The sequence below is a fragment of the Bufo gargarizans genome, chromosome 2, assembly GCF_014858855.1.
Source record: "Bufo gargarizans isolate SCDJY-AF-19 chromosome 2, ASM1485885v1, whole genome shotgun sequence".
Classification (NCBI taxonomy): domain Eukaryota; kingdom Metazoa; phylum Chordata; class Amphibia; order Anura; family Bufonidae; genus Bufo; species Bufo gargarizans.
In genome coordinates this window covers 561748796-561774251 of record NC_058081.1, presented here as the reverse complement: position 1 = coordinate 561774251, position 25456 = coordinate 561748796, and the positions used below count along the sequence as shown (strand labels likewise).

General features: G+C 44.4%; 1 protein-coding gene across 2 annotated transcripts in view; it reads left to right on the top strand.

Moving 5' to 3' along the window:
- Positions 1 to 7928: 7928 nt before the first annotated feature.
- The window catches only part of LOC122926705 (immunoglobulin superfamily member 1-like), an 81909-nt gene continuing 64381 nt past the window's right edge, over positions 7929 to 25456 (top strand). Inside the window, exon 1 of one of the 2 annotated variants that reach the window (XM_044278174.1) lies at positions 7929 to 8199. In XM_044278174.1, coding sequence (XP_044134109.1) covers positions 8163 to 8199 — 37 coding nt within the window. In that variant the 5' untranslated portion in view covers positions 7929 to 8162. The remainder of the gene's footprint in view (positions 8200 to 25456) is intronic. The other variant, XM_044278175.1, reaches the window with a different exon arrangement.

The following is a 25456-nucleotide window of genomic DNA, read 5'->3' as shown; positions in this document are numbered from 1 at the left end:
CTATACAGCGAGGACGAGCTACTAAAGGACAGTCAGCAGCTACTGGCCAGCCAAGATGTGGCGGAGACAACCACCCACTTTGCAGGAGCCTACCTGCCCAGAAAGTAGTGATGCACGGGTTCACGGAAGCAGCGGAAGTAGCAGTCAGTCAGTGCATAGTGTTGGGGGTAAAATCACCTACTTGGCGATGTGGCAGTTTTTTGTTAAGCCACCGGAGGAGGTAAACATGGCCATATTTAGAATCTGTGGGCAGAAGGTGAAACGTGGCCAGGGTGCCAATGTTGGCACCACGGCCCTGCATCAACATATACAGCGTCGCCATTAAGTGGCCTGGGAGAACCGTGGCTCCAATGTGGTGGTCCAGCCTGCCGCAGCAACCGCTGCCTCACCCAGAGGCACGCACCCGGTTTCAGGCAGTAAAGGCTCCACCACCTCAGCCGAAGGGAGCTGTCTTCCCATCATCTGCTGGTCCTGATGCTCCTGCTCCTCATCAGTCATTCCGCCAGCAATCGATCACTGAAGCAATTGGCAAGAGACAACAGTATGCATGCACTCATCCAATGGCTCAGAAGCTGATTGTGCTCCTGTCCAAGTTGCTGTGCTGCAGTCCCTCCCTTTCCAAGTGGTGGACTCTGCACCTTTCAAGCGCAGATCCACTGGATTTGTAAAAATAAGTGCACCGCCGTGGGAGAAGCACCTACTTCATTTGCATGTGCAAAACCGTACACTGCGCGTGCGCACTCAGGGGTAGGTAGATTTTTCAGTGCAAAATGTTCCATCAGATCTCCCTACCCCTGAGTGTGCACATGCGGACACATCATCTGAAGCAGTTCAGCCTCACCACATAGCAGTTTCACGCATGCAAATGAAGTAGGTGCTTCTCCCGTGGCAGTGCAATTATTACTCTGCTGCGACCTATGCCTGTGCCAGAAACATTTAGGCCGCTGCCACTCCTCCAGCTGATTCCGGTGCGGCCGCGTCACTTCCGGGTATAGCATTCTGCCAAGGTATAGGAATCTGGCTGAACACCGAGCCAAGGTGGAAAGTCCCAAGCCATAATTTCTTTGCCAAAAAGGCAGTACCAGCCCTGCACACACATGTAGAACAGAAGGTGGGCCAGTCCTTGAGCCTATTGGTGTCTGCCAAAGTGCACAACAGCGCCGACATGTGGAGCTGTAACTACAGTCGGGGACAATACATGTCCTTTACGGCACACTGTGTGAATGTGATTCCTGCACAGCCACACCAGCAACTTGGCCAGGTGACGCCACTTCCGCCTCCACGTTCTCACACCATTGGTCCTGTGACAATTTACGCCTCTGCCTCCTCATCCTCCTCCGTGTCCTCCACAGCACTGACAATTCACAGGGCCCCTCCAGAATACTACATGTGCAGGGCACGGTGGTGTCAGGCTGTTCTGCACCTCGCTTGCCTGGGCGAACGGAGTCACACATGGGAGGAACTGCTCCGTGTCCTTCATAAAGAAATCGAATCCTGGCTTTCTCCACGACAACTCAAAATCGGAACCATGGTGACCAACAACAGGAAGAACATGGTGTCGCCGATGCGTCAAGGAGGACTGAGCCATGCGCCCTGCATGGCACATTTGTTCAATCTGGTTGTCAAGCGATTCTTGAAGTCTTCCACCCATCTGCAAGACATCCTAAAAATGGCCAGGAAACTTTGCATGCACTTCAGCCACTCATACACCGCCAAGCACACCCTCCTTGAGCTGCAGCGGCAGAATGGCATCCCCCAACATAGGCTGATATGCAACGTTTTCACCCATTGGAATTCCACCCTTCATATGTTGGACCGACTGTACGAATAGAGAAAAGCCATAAACAATTTCTTGATTATCCAAGCAAACAGGAGTACTCCTCTGTGTCTCCTTCTCATGCGTGACACCTGCCGTTTGCTCAGGCCCTTTGAGGACACCACTTTATTTGTCAGTCTCCAGGACTACAGGATAAACAACGTCATTCCACGGCTTCATGTCCTAGAACAGATGCTGGTAAATCTGGCTGGTCAGGGGACTGGAGATGTGGTGCCTCTATCTCACGGCCACATGAGCCATGTGGGGGCTGAACTGGAGGAGGACATTGGAGCACAAGCAATGTGTAGCGAAATGGGTAGTTTTTCTACACAGGTGACAGGAGATGAGGAGCAGGAGCAGCCAGAGGAGCTACAGGGCGATGAGGAAGACGAGGCAGAGGACCCAGACACACCGTGGCAGTATGCCGTGGAGATGGAGGCAGGGAGTCCCTCTGGGTCACCTGCACAAATGGTGGGATGCATGCTCACCAGCTTGTGTAGTGAAAGCCGAACTGTCACCATTCGGCAGAGGGATGACTTCTGGCTCTGCATTTTGTTGGACCCTTGCTACCAGTCCAAAATGGTGGCCTTTTTTACACCCGCTGAGAGGGAAGACAAACTGAACTACTATAGAGACATACTATGAAGTCAGTTGGCAGCTGCCTACCTGCACCATCGTCCATCCTCTCGCAGGTCTGATCGGGGGGGGGGGGGGGGCCCCCTCTATGCTCACATTCCTCTGCCATGGCTGCTGTGGCAGGGCGGGGGGGGGGGGGGGTGTAGGAGCAGTTCCAGCTCCATCAGCAGAAACTTGAGTCTAGAGTCGCTGATGAGCAGCTTTCTTCACCCGCCTAGTGAAGAAACTACTCATCAGCAGCTATACCTGCAGCAGGACCTGAACCAGCAGGTGGTGGCATACTTGGACAGCACCCTACCACCCCACATTGAAGATCCGCTGGACTACTGGGCAGCCAAACTGGATTTGTGACTGCAACTGGCAGAGTTTTCTCTGGAAAAGCTGTCCTGCCCGGCCAGTAGTGTGGCATCAGAGTGGGTGTTTATTGCAGCGAGGACCATAGTTACCCCAAGAAGAACTCGCCTGTCCACCCAAAATGTGGAGAGACTGACCTTTGTAAAGATAAATCAGGCGTGGATCAGCCAGGATTACCACCCACCAATGCCTGATGCATCAGACTAGATCATCCATGGTGCCACACCAACACTTTGACAAAAGAGACCGGTTTCTTCTGGCTACGTGCCTCAGCTACTATTCTCATGCTGCCACCCGCCTGATGCCACACATCTGATGACAAGTGCTCCTTTTTTCACCCACCATCTTCAGCGGGTACTGGTATTGCCACGCACCTCCTGTCACCTTGCCACTCTGTGGTCTCCTCCTGCTGCTGCCACCTCAACACTATGTCACCTTGCCACTCTGTCATCTCCTCATGCTGCCACCTCCATACTATGTCACATTGCCACTCTGTGGCCTCTTGATGCTGCTACCACCTCCACGCTATGTCACCTTGCCACTCTGTGGCCTTCTGATGCTGCTGCCACCTCCACACCATTTAATCTTGCCACTCTGTGGTCTCTTCATGCTGCTGCCACCTCCACACTGTCATCGTGCCACTTTGTGTCCTGCTGATGCTGTTGCCACCTGTACACTGTCATTGTGCCACTCTGTGGCCTCCTAATGCTGCTGCCACCTCTACTCTATGTCACCTTGCCACTCTGTGGTCTTCTCATGCTGTTGCCACCTCCTCCCTATGTCACCTTGCCACTCTGTGGTCTCCTCATGCTGCTGTCACCTCCACACTGTCATCGTGCCACTCTGTGTCCTCCTAATGCTGTCACCACCTGTACACTGCCATTGTACCACTCTGTGGCCTTATGATGCTGCTGCCATCTCCACTCTATGTCACCTTGCCACTCTGTGGCCTCCTCATACTGCTGCCACCTCCACAATGTCATTGTGCCACTCTGTGGCCTCCTGATGCTGCTGCCACCTGAACACTCTGTCTTTGTGGCACTCTGTGGCCTCCTGATGCTGCTTCCACCTCCAGACTGTCACCTTGCCACTATGTGGTCTTTTGATACTGCTGCCACCTCCACACTGTCATTGTGCCACTCTGTGGCCTCTTGATGCTACCGCCACCTGCAGATTCTGTCATTGGGCCACTCTTCGGTCTCTTCATGCTCATGCCACCTCCACACTATGTCACCTTGCCACTATGTTGCATCCTCATACTGCTGCTACCTCCACACTGTCATTGTGCCGCTTTGTGGTCTCCTGATGCTGATGCCACCTCCACACACTGTCATTGTGCCACTCTGTGGCCTCCTGATGCTGATGCCACCTCCATACTCTGTCATTTGGCCACCCTGTGGTCTCCTCATGCTGCTGCCACCTCCACACTATGTCACCTTGTCACTCAGTGGTCTTCTGATGCTGCTGCCACCTCCACACTGTCTTTGTGCCACTCTGTGGTCTCCTGATGCTGCTGCCACCTCCACACCATGTCACCTTGCCACTCTGTGGCCTCCTCATGCTGCTGCCACCTCCACACTGTCATTGTGCCACTCTGTGGCCTCCTTATGCTGCGCCATCTCCATACTCTGTCATTGGGCCACTCTGTGGTCTCCTCATGCTGCTGCTACCTCCACACCTTTTCATTGTGCCACTCTGTGGCTTCTTGATGCTGCCACCATCTCTAGACTTTGTCATTGGGCCACTCTGTGGTCTCCTCGTGCTACTGCCACCTCTACCCTTCGTCATTGTGCCACTCTGTGGCCTCCTAATGCTGCTTCCACCTCCACACTATGTTACCTTGCTACTCTGTGGTCTTCTGATGCTGCTGACAGCTCCAGACTCTGTCATTGGGCCACTCTGTGGTCTCCTCATGCTGCTGCCACCTCCACACTATGTCACCGTGCCACTCTGTGGCCCCCTGATGCTGCCGCCACCTCCACTCAGTCATTGTGCCACTCTGTGGCATCCTGATGCTCCTTCCACCTCCACACTGTCATTGTGCCACTCTTTGGCCTCCTCATGCTGTTCCCACCCTCCCCGCTTCATGACTAGGCCACTATTTTGCCATTCGGCCTGGCTGACATCATCATTTATTTGATGCTTCCTCTGATCTGTCAGAAGAAAGGAAAAATGAAACGCACAACGGATCCTGTCTCTGTAGCAGCTGTAAGGTCTGTATGGCCCCATTAGAATTGGCTTGTGATTTGGTAGCCAAAAGCAAGAGTGGGTACAAAACACAGAAGACATGCAAATATTCCATTCACGTGTCATCTCTGATTTGGATCCACTCCTGTTTTTTTGGGCATTAGCAATACTGATGGATTACTGACCAAATGCTGACCGAGTGACGGATCAGAGGAAGGGCAACATAATCAGTGATGTCAACACAAACCTACTGCTGACACCCTCTCCACTCTCAGTGGGGCTCTACTTGTATAAGTGTTTAATAGAAGTGTGCAGTGATTCTAAGAACGACGCCTGTCATCTGAATGTCATACTGACTCACAGTATTATTTCACTACCAAAGCAGACTCCCTATGCGTGTTACTGCAAGACACAGTGTTGTACACCACTATAAAGGCTCTCTGCAGCCAGGAAATAGCAATTTTTTAACGCAAATAAATTCCTATCGAACCAAATTTTTCCAAAAAATACTGCGAACCGGCCGAATCGAATTTTTTAAAAATTCGCTCATCTCTAGAAGTATTACGTTCAATAGCATACAGCAATGTAATGTAAAATGTCTTTGAAGTATGTGTTCAATAACACCAAAAATTGTGTTTTTGCCAAAAAATGCTTTTGCTACAATGCAACTCGTTTAATAATAATGATTTCGTGGCAGGGGCAATATTCGAATTCGCAATATTTTGCTAATATTTTGTAGAATATTCATCATATATTTGTGAATTCGCGAATTCGAGATTATATTCTTGATTGCGAAAATCGGCAATGTATTATTCGTGCAATGCGTTCGAAATACCGGCGTGGGGTAGGCAACTTTTCTACTCGTTGCTAGGAATGTTGCTAAGCTGTGACAAAGCCTTCTCATTGGCCCACAAGCTAGAAGAAGGGAGGGATGATCACTCGATATGTACTGTGCTAAAAAAAAAACTGAATATTCGTCATTACGAATATATAGCACTATATTTGTGAATTCTTGAAGTGCCGATATTCGCAAAAAAAATTGCTTTTCGAATATTCGTGCTCAACACTATTTAATAACATAGATGTAATGCAAAAAAAGTGCAATTGCTCAGTGTTTGCAGCAGAATGCTATTGGTGTGATTGCAATAAATCTATAAACTGTAGAAACTAGAATTTTTTTTTTTAAAGGCTGTCTGCTTATTCATATACATTTGTTGTGGGGTTTGTAATGTACAAGTATCTGCCAGCAGCAGCTGTAATAAATACAGTGTGACTAGCCCATCAATTTCTCAAAGCTTTCCCTAGTCAAATTCCCCCAAAATCTGCTCAATTATATCTTCTTATTCTCTCCCTATACTCTGTTTATAGTGTCTCTATCACACTGTATTAGTGGTTTTTGTCTGTAGCAGCTTTTTGGTCAGACACTGCCACATAACACTCTTCCCTGTCACAAGCTGATGACAGAATGACAATTCTTTTGTTGCCTACTCACTGCCTCCTGATTGGCTGATCCAGACTGTCTTTCAGCCTCTTAGCCAATCATGGCAATCCATGCTCCCCCCCCCACACACTTTCTACCATGTGATTGCCATCTTCTTCTTTCCTGGTATCACACTAGCAGTCCATGCCCGCCGTGGTCTTTCTGCCCCTAGCAGGCATGGACGTCGCTCTACTCTTCCTGTGTGTATTGGGATTAGAGCTCTGTGAACGTTCTCCCTGCCCCTTTCCAGGTGCTGGTTAAGTTGTTGATTAGTCTCTCTATTTAGCTGGGCTGCGGGTACACCTCCTCACCTGAGCTTTGAGATTATTCCTTGCTAGTAACCAGTGAAGGTGATCTTGTCTGGATATCTGTGTACCGAACCTTGTTTGTCTTCCAACTCTGCTCCTTGCTGCCTGCCCTGACTTTGGAACTGTGACCTGGATTACGCTTGTACTCAGCTTGGCCTGGAACCGCTATTTGGAATACTGTCCTGACTACTGGACCGTGTTCAGACTATTTTTTTACCTGTGTCGTTGGTGCTTTGCACAGGTGTCTCTGACCCCCGTGGGTCAGCAGCCAACTACACCAGGACTACTCCAGGAGGAGAAGGCAGCAACACCCTAGCGGCTTACCAAGCACAGTGCTATACATTGTATAGCGGATGTACTGTACTTGTTATTGCACTCAGCCTCATTTACTTAAATGGGACTAAGCTGCTCCAAGGCCATGTGACACATGAACGTGCATCACTCGGGCTAGGCTAAGCTGTGAGAAGGGACATGGCGTTTACAACACTGCTGCTGCCTTCTCAGCTGATCAGCGGGGGTCCTGGATGTCAGGACCCCCGATCAGATACTGATGACCTATCCTAAGGATAGACCAGTAAGAAAATGCCAGAAATCCCCTTTAATTGTATCAAAGAGAAGAGAGACGTTAACATGCTTTTCCGGGACTTACTTGTTCATGACCGCTATACTTAGACTATCGACACCGTAGTTTGCTAACATGCATTACCCATGGCCACTTAGGGGCTATGTTAGGCCCTTAGTCCTATTCCATTACACATCCCTGTGCCTTGTATAGTATTTCCAGTACACAGTGATCTACCATGTGGTATACACAACAGCCAAGCATTTGCCTTCTATGGTAAATCATTTGTTGCCAAAGGTATATGTAATGTTTTCTCCCCGTGACCCAATGCTTCCTGCATCAATCAATAAGGTTTCCCCGTTATTCTGAAGAGTCTTACAACAAAATTTTATTCTGGAAAACTGAATACAGATCTCAAGGAGACTACAGAAAGTGGAATAAGACATGGGGTTAGAATGGAAACCAAGCCAATCATCAAGCATTCATGTTGTGAACTAATGTGCTAGAGACGGGAGTCATGGCGAATGGGGTCCAATTCTGAGTTTTGCTTTAGGGCCCTATGGTCACTTGTTATACTCTTGATTAAAACAATAGGTTAGAGCCCTAAAATGAATCTTTAACAGTTTTACTATACTTCACAAGAACCCTGCAGTAAGTTTCATTTCACTCTCAGAAGTTCTGAATGTTGCATATGACGAATATGGGCAAGGAGGAGTTCTTGAGAAAAATAGAAAATCCGAGCTGATGCAATTCTTTAAGATTTAGTAGTTCTCTCTTCAAACGAATTTTCTAGCTGCAAAACAAACCAGTAGAAGCAACATGGGCCCAGCCACTTACAACATCTTCTTCATTGTCTGTGAGTATATGATCAGGGATGTAGCTTTAGGAGGTGCACACGTTGCAGCCCATCTAACACATAATAAGACACCAGTATTAGACCTTACACGTGGAAGGGGGTCTGTTACAGGTCTTGCAATTTGGCCAGGCAGTATCATGTTACCTCTCTGTATTTGATATAGTTCGCCGTGAGGACTTAAAGAGGTTATCCACCTTTGGGGCCCTTTTGGTCAAATCCCTCTATGTCACCGGGCCTGTGGAGGGAAACATATTTGCAATGTATTCAGAAAAATTTTGGGCACTTGATGTTTTTCAAATTTTGTTATGTTGCAGCTTTGTGCTAAAAATAGTCAACTTTTCACCATTATTCTGCACTCAATATCCTGTAAAAACAGAATGTTTGAAATCTTTGCTAATTTATTGAAAAGGAAAAACTAAAATATTGGATTGACATAAGAATTCAGACCCTTCACTTACTACTTAGTTGAAGTTGAAGCAACAGCAGTTACAGCTTCCAGTCTTCATGAGTATGATGCCACAAGGTTTATACTCTTGTGTTGTCTTCGCTGTGCACTTAGGGTCACTGCCATGCTCTGGTCCCCACTGGTAAACTTCCTGTTTGTTGAGGGAAGAACAAGTGGCTTCTGCTGCCAATGATGGTCTGCAGCTGTGACATGTTCCCCACATGTCATGTGACCCAATGACTTGACGCATACGGGACACACCACCACTGTGGACAGTCATTGGTTGCAGCGACTACATGGCCCCCTGTTCAACAGGAAATTTACCAATTGAAACCAGAGTTTAATAGAACGTTTCATTTATAGTTCTCATTCAGTAGACTTATGTTATTTAAGTTTTGTAGTTGAGAATGATATATGAAGGATTCTTCTTTTATAGTTATATATACATGTGTTTGTATTGAATTCTGAGGACAGACATTATTTTACTTTAAGAAAGAAAAAGATAAACAACTAGACCCGCGCTGATTGTTCAGTGCTGTATAATGATATAAAGATAATATGGATAACGCCCACTAACATATGTGAACCCTTAAACTATATATTCAGCAGTTATACACTATTAGAGATACAATGTATTAATTAGCTTTATTTTTAATTTTTATAGTGTATTTTATCAATTGTTAAGGTCTATTTTTTTCCCTGCTGCTTGATAGTAATGAAGGGGTTACACCAATTTAGGTTAGTGATCCGAGAGAAGCACACTACTTGCCTGTTTTGTTGCGAGCAGTGTTTCTCTAAACAGGAGCGGTGGCGCTATTTAGCTATAAGTTTAGCAGGTCTTCTGCCTCCACTGCCAGCGTGCGCGGTCCCGGCCGGAGACACGCGCTCGCGACGGAAGCCGTGCTAGCAATTCAATGGAGTGAATCTTCTGTGTGATGTCACACCAGGTATGGATGCCTACTTGGACCAAAACTCCTGCGATGCATTTCGGAACTGCCGAGTTCCTTCCTGTTCCAAAATGCGTCGGAGGAGCCCAAATTCACTCCATTGGATTACTAGCGCAGCTTACCTCGCGTGCACGTGTCACCGACCGGGACCACGCGTGCTGGCAGTGGAGGCTGAAGACCTGCTAAACTTATAGCCACCGCTCCTGTTTAGAGAAACACTGCTCGCAACAAAACAGGCAAGTAGTGTGCTTCTCTCGGCTCACCGACCTAAATTGGTGTAACCCCTTCATTACTATCAAGCAGCAGCAGGGAAGACAATAGCCCTTAACAATTGATAAAATACACTATAAAAATGAAAAATAAAGATAATTAATAGATAGTATCTCTAATAAGTGTATTACTGCTGAATATATAGTTTAAGGGTTCACATATTTACGTGGGAGTTATCCATATTATCTTTATATCATTATACAGCACTGAACAATCAGTGCGGGTCTAGTTGTTTATCTTTTTCTTTCTTGAATTAAATTGAGGGGTGAGGCAATTAACCCTCTCTTGAGGTACTCTTTCGAGTTTTAATTAGTGCAGCATTCTCCCTCTACTTACTACGGCAGCACGGGTACCATAGAACCTTTTAGACTGTATTATTTTACTTTAATTCCCCCAAAATGTGATGAGAGAGTGAGGAGGAAAAATACAGCTAAGCCAGCAGATGTAAGATGTGCTAATTTTCATATACTTTTCAGAGAAACGCAGAGGAGCATTGACTGACTTACAATAGTCCTCATGTGTAATCCTCATGTCCTCATGTGTAATCCAAAATAGTACCCCAACCAAGGCCTCTCAGGCAGCCTAGCAAATTTTCTTTGCTCAGCTCTATTAAAGGGTACTTACCTACTGTAGAAAGATCTGTGATCCTGATATGAAACACTCATCTTTCCTTTCTTTTTGGAAAGGTGATCAGTTTGCATGTCATGTCTCTTTTCCACACTTTATGTGGGGATACATGCATGGCTGTTGATAAAAAATTGTCATGAAAAAACAGTGACTGAACAGTTTGAGGATATCACCAGGGAAAATTTTATTATGAAAAAGCAGTGACTGAACTGTTCAATCAGTGCTTTTTGATAATACAAATTTTTATCTATTGATGTGCTTGTGCTTCATAGATCAATTTCCTCAGATTTTTATCCACTAAGTTCTTGGTGGTAGAATCGTCAAGATGTTAAATCAGTGCTTTTTCATAATAAAATGTTCCCCTGGTGGTAGCCTCAAATTGTTCAGTTAGTGTATTTGCATCATAAAACTTTTTGTTCATTGTCATTCTTGTATAAGAAAATACATAATGCTTCTCTAGAAAAGAGAAAAGCAAGCCAAAAAGAAAAGAAACCTCTCTCTTTCTAGGTAAGTACCCTTTAACAGAGCTGAGCAAAGAAAATTTGCATAGCTGCCTTAGAGGATTTGGTTGGGGTACTATTTATCTTTATGTAGAGTGCTGAGGAGAATGCATGTTTTAAGCCAGTCAATGCTCCTCTGGGTTTCTGGGGAAAATATATGAAAATTTGCATCTGCTGTTTTTCCTTATTGAAGGAATGCTAATTTGAATACCTTTCTCAGAAACCCAGAGGAGCACTGCCTCACTTACAGTACTCCACAAACCTACTACACATATTAGGCGCTCTCCATAATGAAAAAGAGTATTCTGTAGACAACACATACAGTATATATATTGCCCAGAAACCCAGAGTAGCATATTAGGCTCTCTCTCGCTCATGTCCCAGAATATTTCCAGAAAAAAAGGCCTAGGAGACCAGAGAGAGTTGTATACTAAACTTTAGGGCAATTGGAGAATATATGGATAATAATTCGCTCATCTCTAATATATATATATATATATATGGGCGAACTTTTGTATTTTTTGGACGGCAGATGAACCTGAATCTTTCCGGGTTCATTTCAGGCGAAAACACTAAAATGGCGCATAGAGCCATTTTAGTGCCCACGCCATTCTGTGCTGGGCTTTGAGAGAGGGTGTTGTGTGTGACAGTGTCTGCCAGGAAAATGATCTCAGAGAGTCATGAGAAATAGGGTAGCTGACAGACAGGGAAAGATGAGACAAGACCTGTGGATGTTCCTGCTATTAGAAGTGTAGGTGCACCTTAAAAGCAGCTACCTGCAAGCAAATACTTTCATTTTGTTTCCCCATTTTCACAGAAATCCTTTTTTTTTGTATGGTTCAATATAATTAAGCAGTGAATATATATATATATATATATATATATATATATACAGGTGAAAATGGTAGAATATTGTGCCATTTATTTCAGTAATGAAAATTAAAAGGAATTGCATTAATGCAGCTTAAAATTAGAATTTTGTGAAAAGGTTTAATATTCTAGGCTCAAAGTGTCACACTCTAGTCAGCTAATTAATCTATATCCCCTGAGCAAAGGGGACCTGAGATTGTGACTTTGGGGTTTCATAAGCTGTAAGCCATAATCATCCAATTTATAACAAAGCCATGTAAACCATAATCATCCAAATTATAACAAATAAAGGCTTGAAATACCTCGCTTTGCATGTAATGCACATATGTTAGTTTCACCTTTTAAGTTGCATTACTGAAATAAACTTTGCACAATATTCACATTTTTCGAGTTTCACCTTTAAATAAATAAAAAAAAAATAATAATAATATATATATATATATATATATATATATACATACACACACACTGTATACAGTCAGGTCCATATATATTGGGACATGGACACAATTCTAACATTTTTGGCTCTAAACACCACCACAATGGATTTGAAATGAAACAAACTTGTAAATGTGCTTTACCTGCAGACTGTCAGCTTTAATTTGAGGGTATTTACATCCAAATCAGGTGAACGGTGCAGGAATTACAACAGTTTGCATATGTGCCTCCCACTTGTTAAGGGACCAAAAGTAATGGGACAATTGACTTCTCAGCTGTTCCATGGCCAGGTGTGTGTTATTCCCTCATTATCCCAATTACAATGAGCAGATAAAAGGTCCAGAGTTCATTTCAAGTCTGCCATTTACATTTGGAACCTATTGCTGTCAACTCTCAAGATGAGATCCAAAGAGCTGTCACTATCAGTGAAGCAAGCCATCATTAGGCTGAAAAAACACAACAGACCCATCAGAGAGATAGCAAAAAACATTAGGCCTGGCCAAAACAACGGTTTGGAACATTCTTAAAAAGAAGGAACGCACCGATGAGCTCAGCAACACCAAAAGACCCGGAAGACCACGGAAAACAACTGTGGTGGATGACTAAAGAATTCTTTCCCTGGTGAAGAAAACCCCCCTCACAACAGTTGGCCAGATCAAGAACACTCTCCAGGAGGTAGGTGTATGTGTGTCAAAGTCAACAATCAAGTGAAGACTTCACCAGAGTGAATACAGAGGGTTCACCACAAGATGAAAACCATTGGTGAGCCTCAAAAACAGGAAGGCCAGATTAAAGTTTGCAAAATGACATCTAAAAAAGCCTTCACAGTTCTGGAACAACATCCTATGGACAGATGAGACCAAGATCAACTTGTACCAGAGTGATGGGAAGAGAAGAGTATGGCGAAGGAAAGGAACTGCTCATGATCCTAAGCATACCACCTCATCAGTGAAGCATGGCGTGGGCATGTATGGCTGCCAATGGAACTGCTTCTCTTGTATTTATTGATGATGTGACTGCTGACAAAAGCAGCAGGATGAATTCTGAAGTGTTTCGGGCAATATTATCCGCTCATATTCAGTCAAATGCTTCAGAACTCATTGGACGGCACTTCATAGTGCAGATGGACAATGACCCAAAGCATACTGCAAAAGCAACCAAAGAGTTGTTTAAGGGAAAAAAGTGGAATGTTATGTAATGGCTAAGCCAATCACCGGACCTGAATCCGATTGAGCATGCATTTCACTTGCTGAAGACAAACCTGAAGGGAAAATGCCCCAAGAACAAGCAGGAACTGAAGACAGTTGCAGTAGAGGCCTGGCATAGCATCACCAGGGGTGAAACCCAGCGTCTGGTGATGTCTTTGCATTCCAGACTTCAGGCTGTGATTGACTGCAAATAATTTGCAACCAAGTATTAAAAAGTGAATGTTTGATTTATGATTATTATTTTGTCCCATTACTTTTGGTCCCTTAAGAATTGGAAGGCACATATGCAAAGGTTGTAATTCCTGCACCATTCAACTGATTTAGATGTATACCCTCAAATTAAAGCTGACCATCTGCAGGTAAAGCACATCTTGTTTGTTTCATTTCAAATCCATTGTGGTGGTGTATAGAGTCAAAAATGTTAGAATTGTGTCGCTGTCCCAATATTTATGGACCTGACTGTATATAACCAAAGATAAGGATCTCAAAAGGTAGTGTTTTCCAAAATACTACCTGTACCACGAGCCACACCAGAAATGCAGCAGGGGATTAGGGAGGTTACCAAGTGGCTCAAGAACTGGTGTAGGAAGGAGGGGTTTGGTTTCCTGGAGAACTGGGCTGACTTCTCTGTCGGCTACAGGCTCTATGGGCTGCACCTCAATGGGGAAGGTGCAGCTGTTTTGGGGAAGAAGATGGTTAGAAGTTTGGAGGAGTCTTAAAAATAGGGAGTAGGGGGAGGGTGACTACATTATAGGAGGGGAAGATAGTGCAGATAGAGACCTGGGGTGAGGTAATGATACTGTGGGAGGAGTGGAAGGAGGACCAGAACAGTTTGAAAGGAAAGGTGTAGGGTACAAATTATACAAAAACCTCTTAATTGTATGTATAGTGTACTAATGTCAGAAGCCTGACTAATAAAACTGGCGAACTGGAAGTCTGAGGAGAACTATGACATACTGGCAATAACTGAAACATGGCTGGATGATAGCTATGACTGGGGGGTTAACATATAGGGTTAGAATCTGTTTTTGCTGTAGAAGCCACTGTTAAGGTAACAAGGTGTTGTGGAAATCACTGTTATATGGGGTACTGTGGAGGTCACTAATAGAGGGGCAACCGCTATGGAGTTCACTGTTAAAGGGGCGGGCTGCTGTGGAGGTCACTGTTAAGGGGGCGGGATGCTTTGGAGGTTACGGTTAAAGGGGTGGGCTGTTGTGGAGGTCACTGTTAAAGGGGTGAGATGCTGTGGAGGTCACTGTTAAAAGGGCGGGCGCTGTGGGTGGTCTCTGTTAAGGGGGCAGGGAATGGTGAAGGTCACAATTAAGGGAATGTTCCGCTATGGAGGTCAGTGTTAAGGGGTGCGGTGCTGTAGAGATCACTGTTAAGGGGGCAGGGTGTTGTGGAGGTCACATTTTAAGGGAATGAAGCTCTGTGGAGGTCACTGTTAAGGGGGAGAGTTATTGTGGAAATCACTGTTAACGAAACTGGTACTGTGGTGGTCACTAATAAAGAGGAGGGCGCTGTGGATGTTACTGTTAAGGGGGCAGGCCGCTGTAGAAGTCACTGTTAAAGGGGCGGGGTACCGTAGATGTCACTGCTCCACCAGCAGGACTACGCCTGGGGCCACGTCCCTTATTTGACGCTCTCCTCATTCTTAGCGTTTACCAACCAAACTAACAGATGGTTTATGTCAGGCGACAATGTAACCGCCAATAGTCAACAATTAAGTTCACTTACAGTAAGGCGGGGCCAGTGTCATAAAGAGAAAAATTTTCTTGAGGTCACACAATAGTGTGACAGGCGGACTTTATGCAATTACTTCACGGTCACAAAAAATGTTCATTTGTCAACCAACAATGTAACAGCAGTATTGACTGGTTGTATTGGACTGTCAGAAATGCAGCAAAGGCCGCAAATGTAGGGTCTTGCACAAAATGGGTGTTTTTTTTTTAACCAGAATATAACAGCAGTATTTAATGCTTGTATTGGACTGTCACAAATGCAGCAAAGGCCCCAAATGTAGTGTCTTGCACAAAATGGGTGTTTTTTTTTTTTTTTTTAAACTGAATATAACTGCAGTATTTAAAGCTTGTATTGGACAGTCACAAATGCAGCAAAGGCCGCAAATGTAGGGTCTTGCACAAAATGGGTGTTTTTTTTTAAACCAGAATATAACAGCAGTTTTTAACGCTTGTATTGGACTGTCACAAATGCAGCAAAGGCCCCAAATTTAGTATCTTGCACAAAATGGGTGTTTTTTTAAAACCAGAATATAACAGCGGTATGTAAAGCTTGTATTGGACAGTCACAAATGCAGCAAAGGCCGCAAAGGTACTTTTTTGGGGAAGAAATTATGATTTTTTCAACCACAATTAAACAGATGGATTTAACTGATTTTCTTTCACTATCACTAATGCATTACAGGGTGTAAATGTACCTTTTAGCAAAAAAATATATAATTTGTCCCCACAGAATCTAACAGATGGATTTACTTGGATGGTACTTTAAAGGAAGAAAAGGGAATATGTGACCCCCTGGGTCCCTGAACTCACAGACGGATTCCCTATATTATTTTCCCTTCCCCTGGTACATATGCAGTGCAGGTGCACTTAAAAAATGGGTATATGTTGCCCACTGAACTAAAAGAACAATGTTAAATTATTATCCCTAGCACATATGCTGGTGCACTGAACTTGCACAAAATGGCCACCGACACCCACCTAACTAACAGACGGATAAAACTTACTTTTCTGTGTCACTGGGCTCAGGGCAGGGTACAAAAATGTTGCACTGCACCCACAAAACAAAATCGCAGTAGATCGCAGAGTTAATAACAAGTTGCGATGTGATATCAGATAGATTATTTCTTTCCTATTGTCTCCCTCACAGTAGCAGCATCCTCTCCCTGCACTAGTAAGAGCAGAGTGACGTGTGGTGCTACGTGACTCAAGCTTATATAAAGCCCGGGTCACATGATGCACTGGCCAATCACAGCCATGCCATTAGTAGGCATGGCTGTGGTGGCTTCTAAGGACACACAAGTTAAACGCTTGTTGATTGGCTGCCCAACCTTTCAAAAGGCGCCATTAAATCGACGAACACCGAACCCGAACCCGAAATTTTACTGAAAAGTTCGGGTTCGGATCCGGGTTCCAAAAATCCTAAAGTTCGGTACGAACCCGAACTTTACAGTTTGGGTTCGCTCAACCCTACTCCTGGTTTTGGATTCCAAATGTGTATGCAGAAACCTGATCGTGTGGCTGTACCTTTAAGGTATATAGTATTTAGTAAATGATGCCCCATAGAAATTTTAGAAGCTTGTTTTTGAGATTTATGTAGAAAAAACAACTACTATAGAACTAGAAGTTACTTACTGAAGATAGTGATGCCATAGTTTCATAAGTCATGAGATGCAGTGTTGCCAGTTATATATAGTCATGTAAATCCTTTACACAGGCTATTTAGTGGGAAACGGTTGTTTTATTTTAAAGAGTGTTATCTTGTATATTACTTCACTACATATACCCATGAAATATTTATGCTGACACTGTTTGATTTCACAATTAATAAACTTCCCGTTCCCTGTTTTCAGTTCCTTTTCAGTTTTCTGATTATATAAGTCACTTGCTTTTTATCTTTCCACGGTTTACATCCTCTCCAGGGCATGATAGAAAAATGCAAACATACAAACAATATTCCAAATTAAAAATATCCAAAGCTCAAAAATGAATAAGGCTGAGTCCACATGAGCATTTAGCTTTCTGTTCTTCTGCTCCAATAGAAGAACAGAAAAATAAAGAGAATAAAATGGATCAGTTTTTTTGAGCATCAGTTAGGGTACTTTCACACTTGCAACAGAGGATTCCGGCAGGCAGTTCCATCGTAATCCAGTAATCCAGACGCAAGCATTGGTGGAATGGATCAGGATGCGGACCCGTCTCACAAATGCATTGCAATACCGGATCCGTCTTTCCGGTTGTCATCCGGAAAAACGGATCCGGTGTTTATGTTTCTCACATATTTAAAGGTCTGCGCATGTGCAGACTGCAAAACCGGATCAGTTTTTTCTGGAACATTTGGGGCTGGATCCGGCATTAATGCATTTCAATAGAAAATAATGGCAGATCCAGCATTCCGGCAAATGTTCTGGATTTTTTGCCAGAGAGAAAACTGCAGCATGCTGCGGTATTTTCTCCGGCCAAAAAACGTAAGCGGGACTAAACTGATGCATCCTGAACGAATGCTCTTCATTCAGAATGCAGTAGCATAAAACTGATCAGTTTTTTTCAGGTATTGAGACCCTGAGACAGAACTGAATACCGGAAAATAAGAACGCTAGTGTGAAAGTACCCTTATGAGCAATTTGTGTCACTTCCATCAGTGATCAGCTATTTTTGACAGAAGAAAAAGTCCTGCATGCAGTAGTTTTTCGCTGATCAAAAATAACTGAACTCTTACGGACGTGACACAAACTCAAACTGATCATAACTTAGGGTACTTTCACATTTGCAACGGAACTGCCTGCCGGATCCAGTAATCCGGACGCAAGCATTGGTGAGATGGATCAGGATGCGGATCTGTTTCACGAATGCATTGCAATACCGGATCCGTCTTTCCTGTTGTATACCGGAAAAACGGATCCGGTATTTATTTTTTTCTCATTTTTAAAGGTCTGCGCATGCGCAGGCCACAATACCAGATCAGTTTTTCAATGGAAATTAATGCTGGATCCGGCATTCCGGCAAGTGTTCAGGATTTTTGGCCGGAGAGAAAACTGCAGCATGCTGCGGTATTTTCTCTGGCGAAAAAACGTAAGAGGGACTGAACTGATGCATCCTGAACGGAATTCTCTCCATTCAGAATGCATTAGGATAAAACTGATCAGTTTTTTTTCGATATTGAGCCCCTAGGACGGAACTCTATGCCGGAAAACAAAAACGCTAGTGTGAAAGTATCCTTATGCTAAAAAAAAAGAAGGATCAGTTATTTTTAGTGCAAACTGATAGTAAGGCCTCTTTCACACGGGCGTCAGTTTTTTTGCCCGGATAAGAGCCAAGTGCGTTGCGGGAAAATGCGCGATTTTCCCGCGCGAGTGCAAAACATTGTCACCGGAGTGACGTCATCGAAGGTCCTTAAGCTCTATTTAATGGAGCAGCTCACCCCAGGTCCTGTTCATCAGCAGCGGAGACACAAGGAGATGCCGGGCTTCGCGAGCAAGTGGACTAAGGTGAGTTAAATTTTCTTTATTTTTTTTTAACCCCTCTAGCGCTGTTTTACTATGCATTCTGTATAGGGTTGCCACCTTTTATTCAAGCCAAACCCGAACAGAAGGGAGGGAGGGCCCCATTCCAAGCCCCACCCATGTCCCGCCTCCAGCCACGCCCATGTCCCGCCTACACCCCTGGTCGCTGTCGCACCGCGATCGTTATGCCCATGAAGAGGCTCATTAGCATATTATAAGTCTTTATTTTAAGAGAACGGCGGCAGCGGCAGGCAGGGCGTTATAAAACACAATGTTATGTACTGCTGACATCAGCCCATCGCTAATGTCAGTCAGCTACATAACATAACGTTTTTTCTGATGATTGACAGATTCAGAAATACCGTTATGTAGCTGACTGATATAGCGATGCGCTAATGTCAGCACTACATAACAGTATGTTTCTAACATTTGTCCCTGCAGCCGTTTTTGTAAAAAAAAAAGCACTTTTATTATATGCTAATGAGCCTCTAGGTGCTATGTGGGCGTAAAATCAGCACCTAGAGGCTCCATCCACTCACGCTTTATCCCACCCAGGTCCCCTGTTCTGTCCGCCCCGCTCCTCTTGATTGTTGGCACTGTTCCCTTCATCATTGACGAAATCCCTGCGCCGTTCACTTCTGTCTTTGGCACAGGCGCAATGAGTGAAAGCCGCTCTCCTGATGCCGGCTTCCTCACTGTGACGTAGTCGGCGCAGGCGCAGTGAGGAATCGGGCACCAGGATCGCATCATTCACTCACTGCGCCTGCGCCGAAGACAGAAGTGAATGGTGCAGGCGCGGGATTTCGTCAACGATGTGGTGGACCATGCCATCAATCAAGAGGAGTGGGGCGGACAGAACAGGGGACCTAGGCGGGATAAATCATGAGTGGACAGAGCCTCTAGGTACTGATTTTACGCCCACATAGCACCTAGAAGTCCATTAGCATATTATAAAAGTGCATTTTTAATAAAATCGGCTGCAGGGACTATTGTTAGAAACATACTGTTATGTAGTGCTGACATTAGCGCATCGCTAATCAGCTACATAACAGTAATTCTGGTGGTAGAAACCCTTTAAAAACTGTTACATTTACAGACTTCAAATGTTTTATATACCTTTTTAGATGTGACTATCTAGGACAGGTGTCAGGACTGTCTTGGTCACACACAGGTTAAAAAACCAGTCTGCAGGCAGGGCACTACTTGGGCAGGCTGCTGGAGCTGCACTGGAGAAGAAGAATGATTTCTCCCACGGAGCTCCCTGCCTCTCTCTCTGATGTCATTTCCTCTGGACCTTACTTTCTTATCAGAGAGAAGGAGGGAGGCAGGGGAGGAGCGAGGAGGAGGGAGGAGACCGGAGACTGAACAGTGAGTGAACACAGCGCTCTGACTCTGAGGCTGCGCTGCCTGGCATCACTATCACTGTAGAGGAGGGAGGGACAGCTGATCACCCGGCAGCTGCAGTGACAGCTTATGTGATCGCATCATCGGAGTCTCGGTCGGACGTCCACACTGCAGTTTGAATGAATCCTGTGCCCGGGTCTAAGAAAAGCTTGTACCCGGGCACAGGATTACAAACCCGGACTGTCCGGGACAATCCCGTACGGGTGGCAACCCTAATTCTGTATTCAGAATGCTATTATTTTCCCTTATAACCATGTTATAAGGGAAAATAATAATGATCGGGTCTCCATCCCGATGGTCTCCTAGCAACCATGCGTGCAAATCGCACGGCATCCGTACTTGCTTGCGGATGCCATCCGATTTTCACACACCCCATTCACCTCTATGGGGCCTGCGTCACGTCAAAATCGGACAATATAGAGCATGCTGCGATTTCCACTGAACGCACAAGTGATGCGTTAAAAACATCGCTCATGTGCACAGCCCCATAGAAATGAATGGGTCAGGATTTACTGCGGGTGCCATACGTTCGCCGCACGGATCGCACCCGCACGGAAAACTCGCCCGTGTGAAAGGGGCCTAACTGTGCATAACTGATGCTCAAAATAACAGATTTTTTTTTTTTTCTGTTCTTCTGATGGTTCAGAAGAACAGAAAGCTAAATGGTGATGTGAACTGAACCTAATTAACCTAGTGCCCCTCCTTGGCCTTCTTTCTATTCACATATGCAGTTGAAACCAGAAGTTTACATACACTATATAAAAGAATACATATCAGAATAAACCTTTCCTGTTTTTGGTCAATTAGGAAATTAGGATTACCATAATTATTATTATTTGCCAAATGCCAGAATAATGAGAGAGAGAGAGAGAGAATGTTTTAAGGCATTTTTATTACTTTCTGCAATGTCGAAAGTTCACATACACTAAGATTACTATGACTTTTAACAATTCCGCACGGCCCATATGATGATGTCATGTGTTCGGAAGCTCCTGTTTTTGGCAACATCTGAGTTAATTAGAGACACACCTGTGAATGTATTTAAATGCACACCCGAAACATATTGCTTCTTTGTGTAGCATCATGGGAAAGTCTAAAGAAATCAGCCAAGATATCAGGAAGAGAATTGTGGACTTGCACAAGTCTGGCTCAACCTTGGATGCAATTTCAAGATACCTGAAGGTGCCTCGTTCATCTGTACAAACAATTATACGCAAGAACAAACAAGATGGGAATGTCCAGCCATCATACCGCTCAGGAAGGAGACGGGTTCTGTGTCACAGAGATGAACGTGCTTTGCTCCGACAACCCAAGAACAAAAGCAAAAAACCTTGTAAAGATGATGGTGGAAGCTGGTAAGATTGTGTCAATATCCACAGTGAAATGAGTACTATATCAACATCAGCTGAAAGGCCACTCTGCCAGGAAGAAGCCTTAGGCCTCTTTCACACGGGCGTCTTATTTTTGGCCCGGATAAGAGGCGGGTGGGTTGCGGGAAAATGCACAATTTTTCTGTGCGAGTGCAAAATATTGTCATGCGTTTTGCACTCGCGTGAGAAAAATTGTGCATGCTTGGTACCCGAACTTCGTCACAGAAGTTCGGGTTTGGGATCAGTGTTCTGTAGATTGTATTATTTTTCCTTATAACATGGTTATGACGTAACTCCGGTCATCACATGGTCTTTTACCATGGTGAATCACCATGGTAAAAGATCATGTGACGTACCATGTGATGACCGGAGTGACATCATCAAAGGTCCTTTACCTGTATTTAATGCTCACCACAGGTCCTATTCAACAAAGGAGACACAAGGAGATGCCGGGCTTCGCGATCAAGTGGACTAAGGTGAGTTAAATTATTTTATTTTTTTAACCCCTCCAGCGCTGTTTTACTATGCATTCTGTATTCAGAATGCTATTATTTTCCCTTATAACCATGTTTTAAGGGAAAATAATAATGATCAGGTCTCCATCCCGATCGTCTCCTAGCAACCGTGCGTGAAAATCGCACCGCATCCGCACTTGCTTGCGGATGCTATGCGATTTTCACACTTCCCATTCACTTCTATGGGGCCTGCGTCGCGTGAAAATCGGACAATATAGAGCATGCTGCGATTTTCACTCAACACATAAGTGATGCGTGAAAATCACCGCTCATGTGAACAGCCCCATAGAAATGAATGGGTCCGGATTCAGTGCGGGTGCAATGCGTTCAACTCACGCATCGCATCCGCACGGAATACTCGCTCGTGTGAAAGGGGCCTTAGGGCTCTTTCACACGAGTTCTTTTCTTCCGGCATAGAGTTCCGTCGTCGGGGCTTTATGCCGGAAGAATCCTGATCAGGATTATCCCCATGCATTCTGAATGGAGTGAAATCCGTTCAGGATGCATCAGGATGTCTTCAGTTCAGGACCGGAACGTTTTTTGGCCGGAGAAAATACTGCAGCATGCTGCGCTTTTTGCTCCGGCCAAAAATCCTGAACACTTGCCGCAAGGCCGGATCCGGAATTAATGCCAATTGAAAGACATTAATCCGGATCCGGCCTTAAGCTAAACTTCGTTTCGGCGCATTACCGGATCTGACATTTTGCTTTTTCTGAATGGTTACCATGGCTGCCAGGACGCTAAAGTCCTGGCAGCCATGGTAAAGTGTAGTGGGGAGCAGTATACTTATCCTCCGTGTGCGTCTCCCGGGGTGCTCCAGAGTGACATCAGGGCGCCCCACGCGCATGGATCACGTGATCGCATGGAAACGTCATCCATGCGCATGGGGCGCTCTGACGTCATTCTGGAGCGCCCCGGGAGCCGCACGGACGGTAAGTATACTGCTCCCCCGCTCCCCACTACTACTATGGCAACCAGGACTTTAATAGCGTCCTGGCTGCCATAGTAACACTGAACGCATTTTGAAGACGGATCCGTCTTCAAATGCTTTCAGTTCACTTGCGTTTTTCCGGATCCGGCGTGTAATTCCGGCAAATGGAGTACACGACGGATCCGGACAACGCAAGTGTGAAAGAGGCTTTACTCCACAAGAAACATAAAAAAAGAGATACATAAAAAAGCCAGAGTAATGTGTGCATATGCACACAGGAACAAAGACCTACATTTTTGGAGACATGTTCTGTTGTCTGACGAAACTAAAATTGAACTTTTTGGCCATAATGACCACCGTTACATTTGGAGGAAAAAGGGAGAAGCTTGGAAGCTTAAGAACACCATCCCAGCTGTGAAACACAGGGGTGGCAGCATCATGTTGTGGGGTTGTTTTGCTGCAGGAGGGACTGGTGCACTTCACAAAATAGATGGCATCATGAGGAAAGAAGATCATGTGGAAATACTGAAGCAACATCTCAAGACATCAGCCAGTTAAAACTTGGGTGTAAATGGGTCTTCCAAATACACAATGACCCGAAACATACTGCCAAACTGGTTACAAAGTGGCTTAAGGATAACAAGTCAATGTTTTGGAGTGGCCATCACAAAGCCCTGCTCTCAATCCTATTGAAAATGTATGGGCAAAGCTGAAAAGGCAGGTGTGAGCAAGGCGACCAACAAACATGGCTCAGTTACACCAGTTTTGTCAGGAGGAATGGGCCCAAATTCCAACCAACTATCGAATGCTTGTGAAAGGATATCCAATATACGTTTGACCTAAGTCATACAGTTTAAGAGCAATGGTAGCAAATAATAATGAAATGTATGTAAAAATTAGACTTTGCAGAAAGTAATAAAAATGACATTTTCTCTCTCGTTATTCTGGCATTTGGCAAATAATAATAATTATGGTAATCCTAATTGACCAAAAACAGGAAAAGTTTTTTCTGATTTTATGTCAGATATTGAGAAAAACATTCATACGTGTCTTTTTATATAGTGTATGTAAAATTCTGGTTTCAACTGTTCAAGTTGTGGCTATTAAGTTACAGATAGATAGTGATGGACGCAGCCAGTTTTGACAATAAAGTGTCACTGAGCTTTCACAAAACTTTTGATATGTCAAAGGTTTTGATTGGTGGGGGTCTCAGCATCTCCTAATTTAAGGGATCATGGGGGTCTCAGCACTCAGACCCTCACAAATCAAAATTATTGATATGTTGCTATAGCATGTTAGAAGCTTTTTGAAAGCTCAGTGCTCCTATAAGGGCACAGACCCTTTTTTGTATATTCATTTTATAAACAGTAGACCTTCCCAAAATATCAAACCTGTTAGTAAATTACATTCATCCTAATTGACTATTGAGCCAAAAAAGGAGATAAATAAACAGGCGGCATTATAAGGTGGAATTAAAATATTTAGAAGTGTTCCGTTTTGTTTATTTTAAGGCCCATAATAGGTAGTAACTCTGAACAGAGGTAATTATATGTTCCATAATGTATTATTGACAAATTGTAAAAGTTCAGAAATGTAAGGTGCGGTAGTGCCCAGTTTTTATTTAGGAGAACCTAATACCCTTTGTTTATCTATGTCAGATTTATTGAATCAACGTCTATTCTATAACACGCACAGCCCCTCATAGTGTATAGTGTACAACACTCTGCAGTATACAGTGTAATACCCCACAGTATACAGTATATAACACCGCCCAGCATACAGTACCCCATAGTAAGCAATACACAGTATACAGCACCCCACAGTATAGCACCATATAGTATATAGCACCCCACAGTATGCAGTATAGCCCCCTATAGTATACAGCACCCCACAGTATGCAATATATAGTATAGCACCCCACAGTATGCAGTATAGCACCCTATTGTATACAGTACCCCACAGTATGCAATATATAGTATAGCACCCCACAGTATACAACACCCCACAGTATATAGTACCCCACAGTATGCAATACATAATATAAGACCTCACAGTATGCAGTATAGCATCCTATAGCATACAGTATAGCACCCCACAGTATACACTAGAGCAGTATAGCACCCCACAGTATACAGCACCCTACAGTATACAGCACCCCACAGTATAAAGTACCCCACAGTATACAAAATACAGCACCCCACAGTATACAGCACCCAGCACCCCACAGTACACAGTAGAGCAGTATAGCACTCCACAATATACATACAGCACCCCACAGTATACAGCACCCCACAGGATACAATAGAGCATTATAGCACCCCACCCTATACAGTAGCTTACAGTATATTAGCATAACAGCTCCTGTCACCTTTTCCTGATGTAATCTTCACAAAAAAAGCTCCACAATTATGGCAAACTTCTCCCGCAGCAACACTCCTGATAGAGAGAAATGGACCCTTGATTACCTCATAGCCATGTGAGCAGTAATAT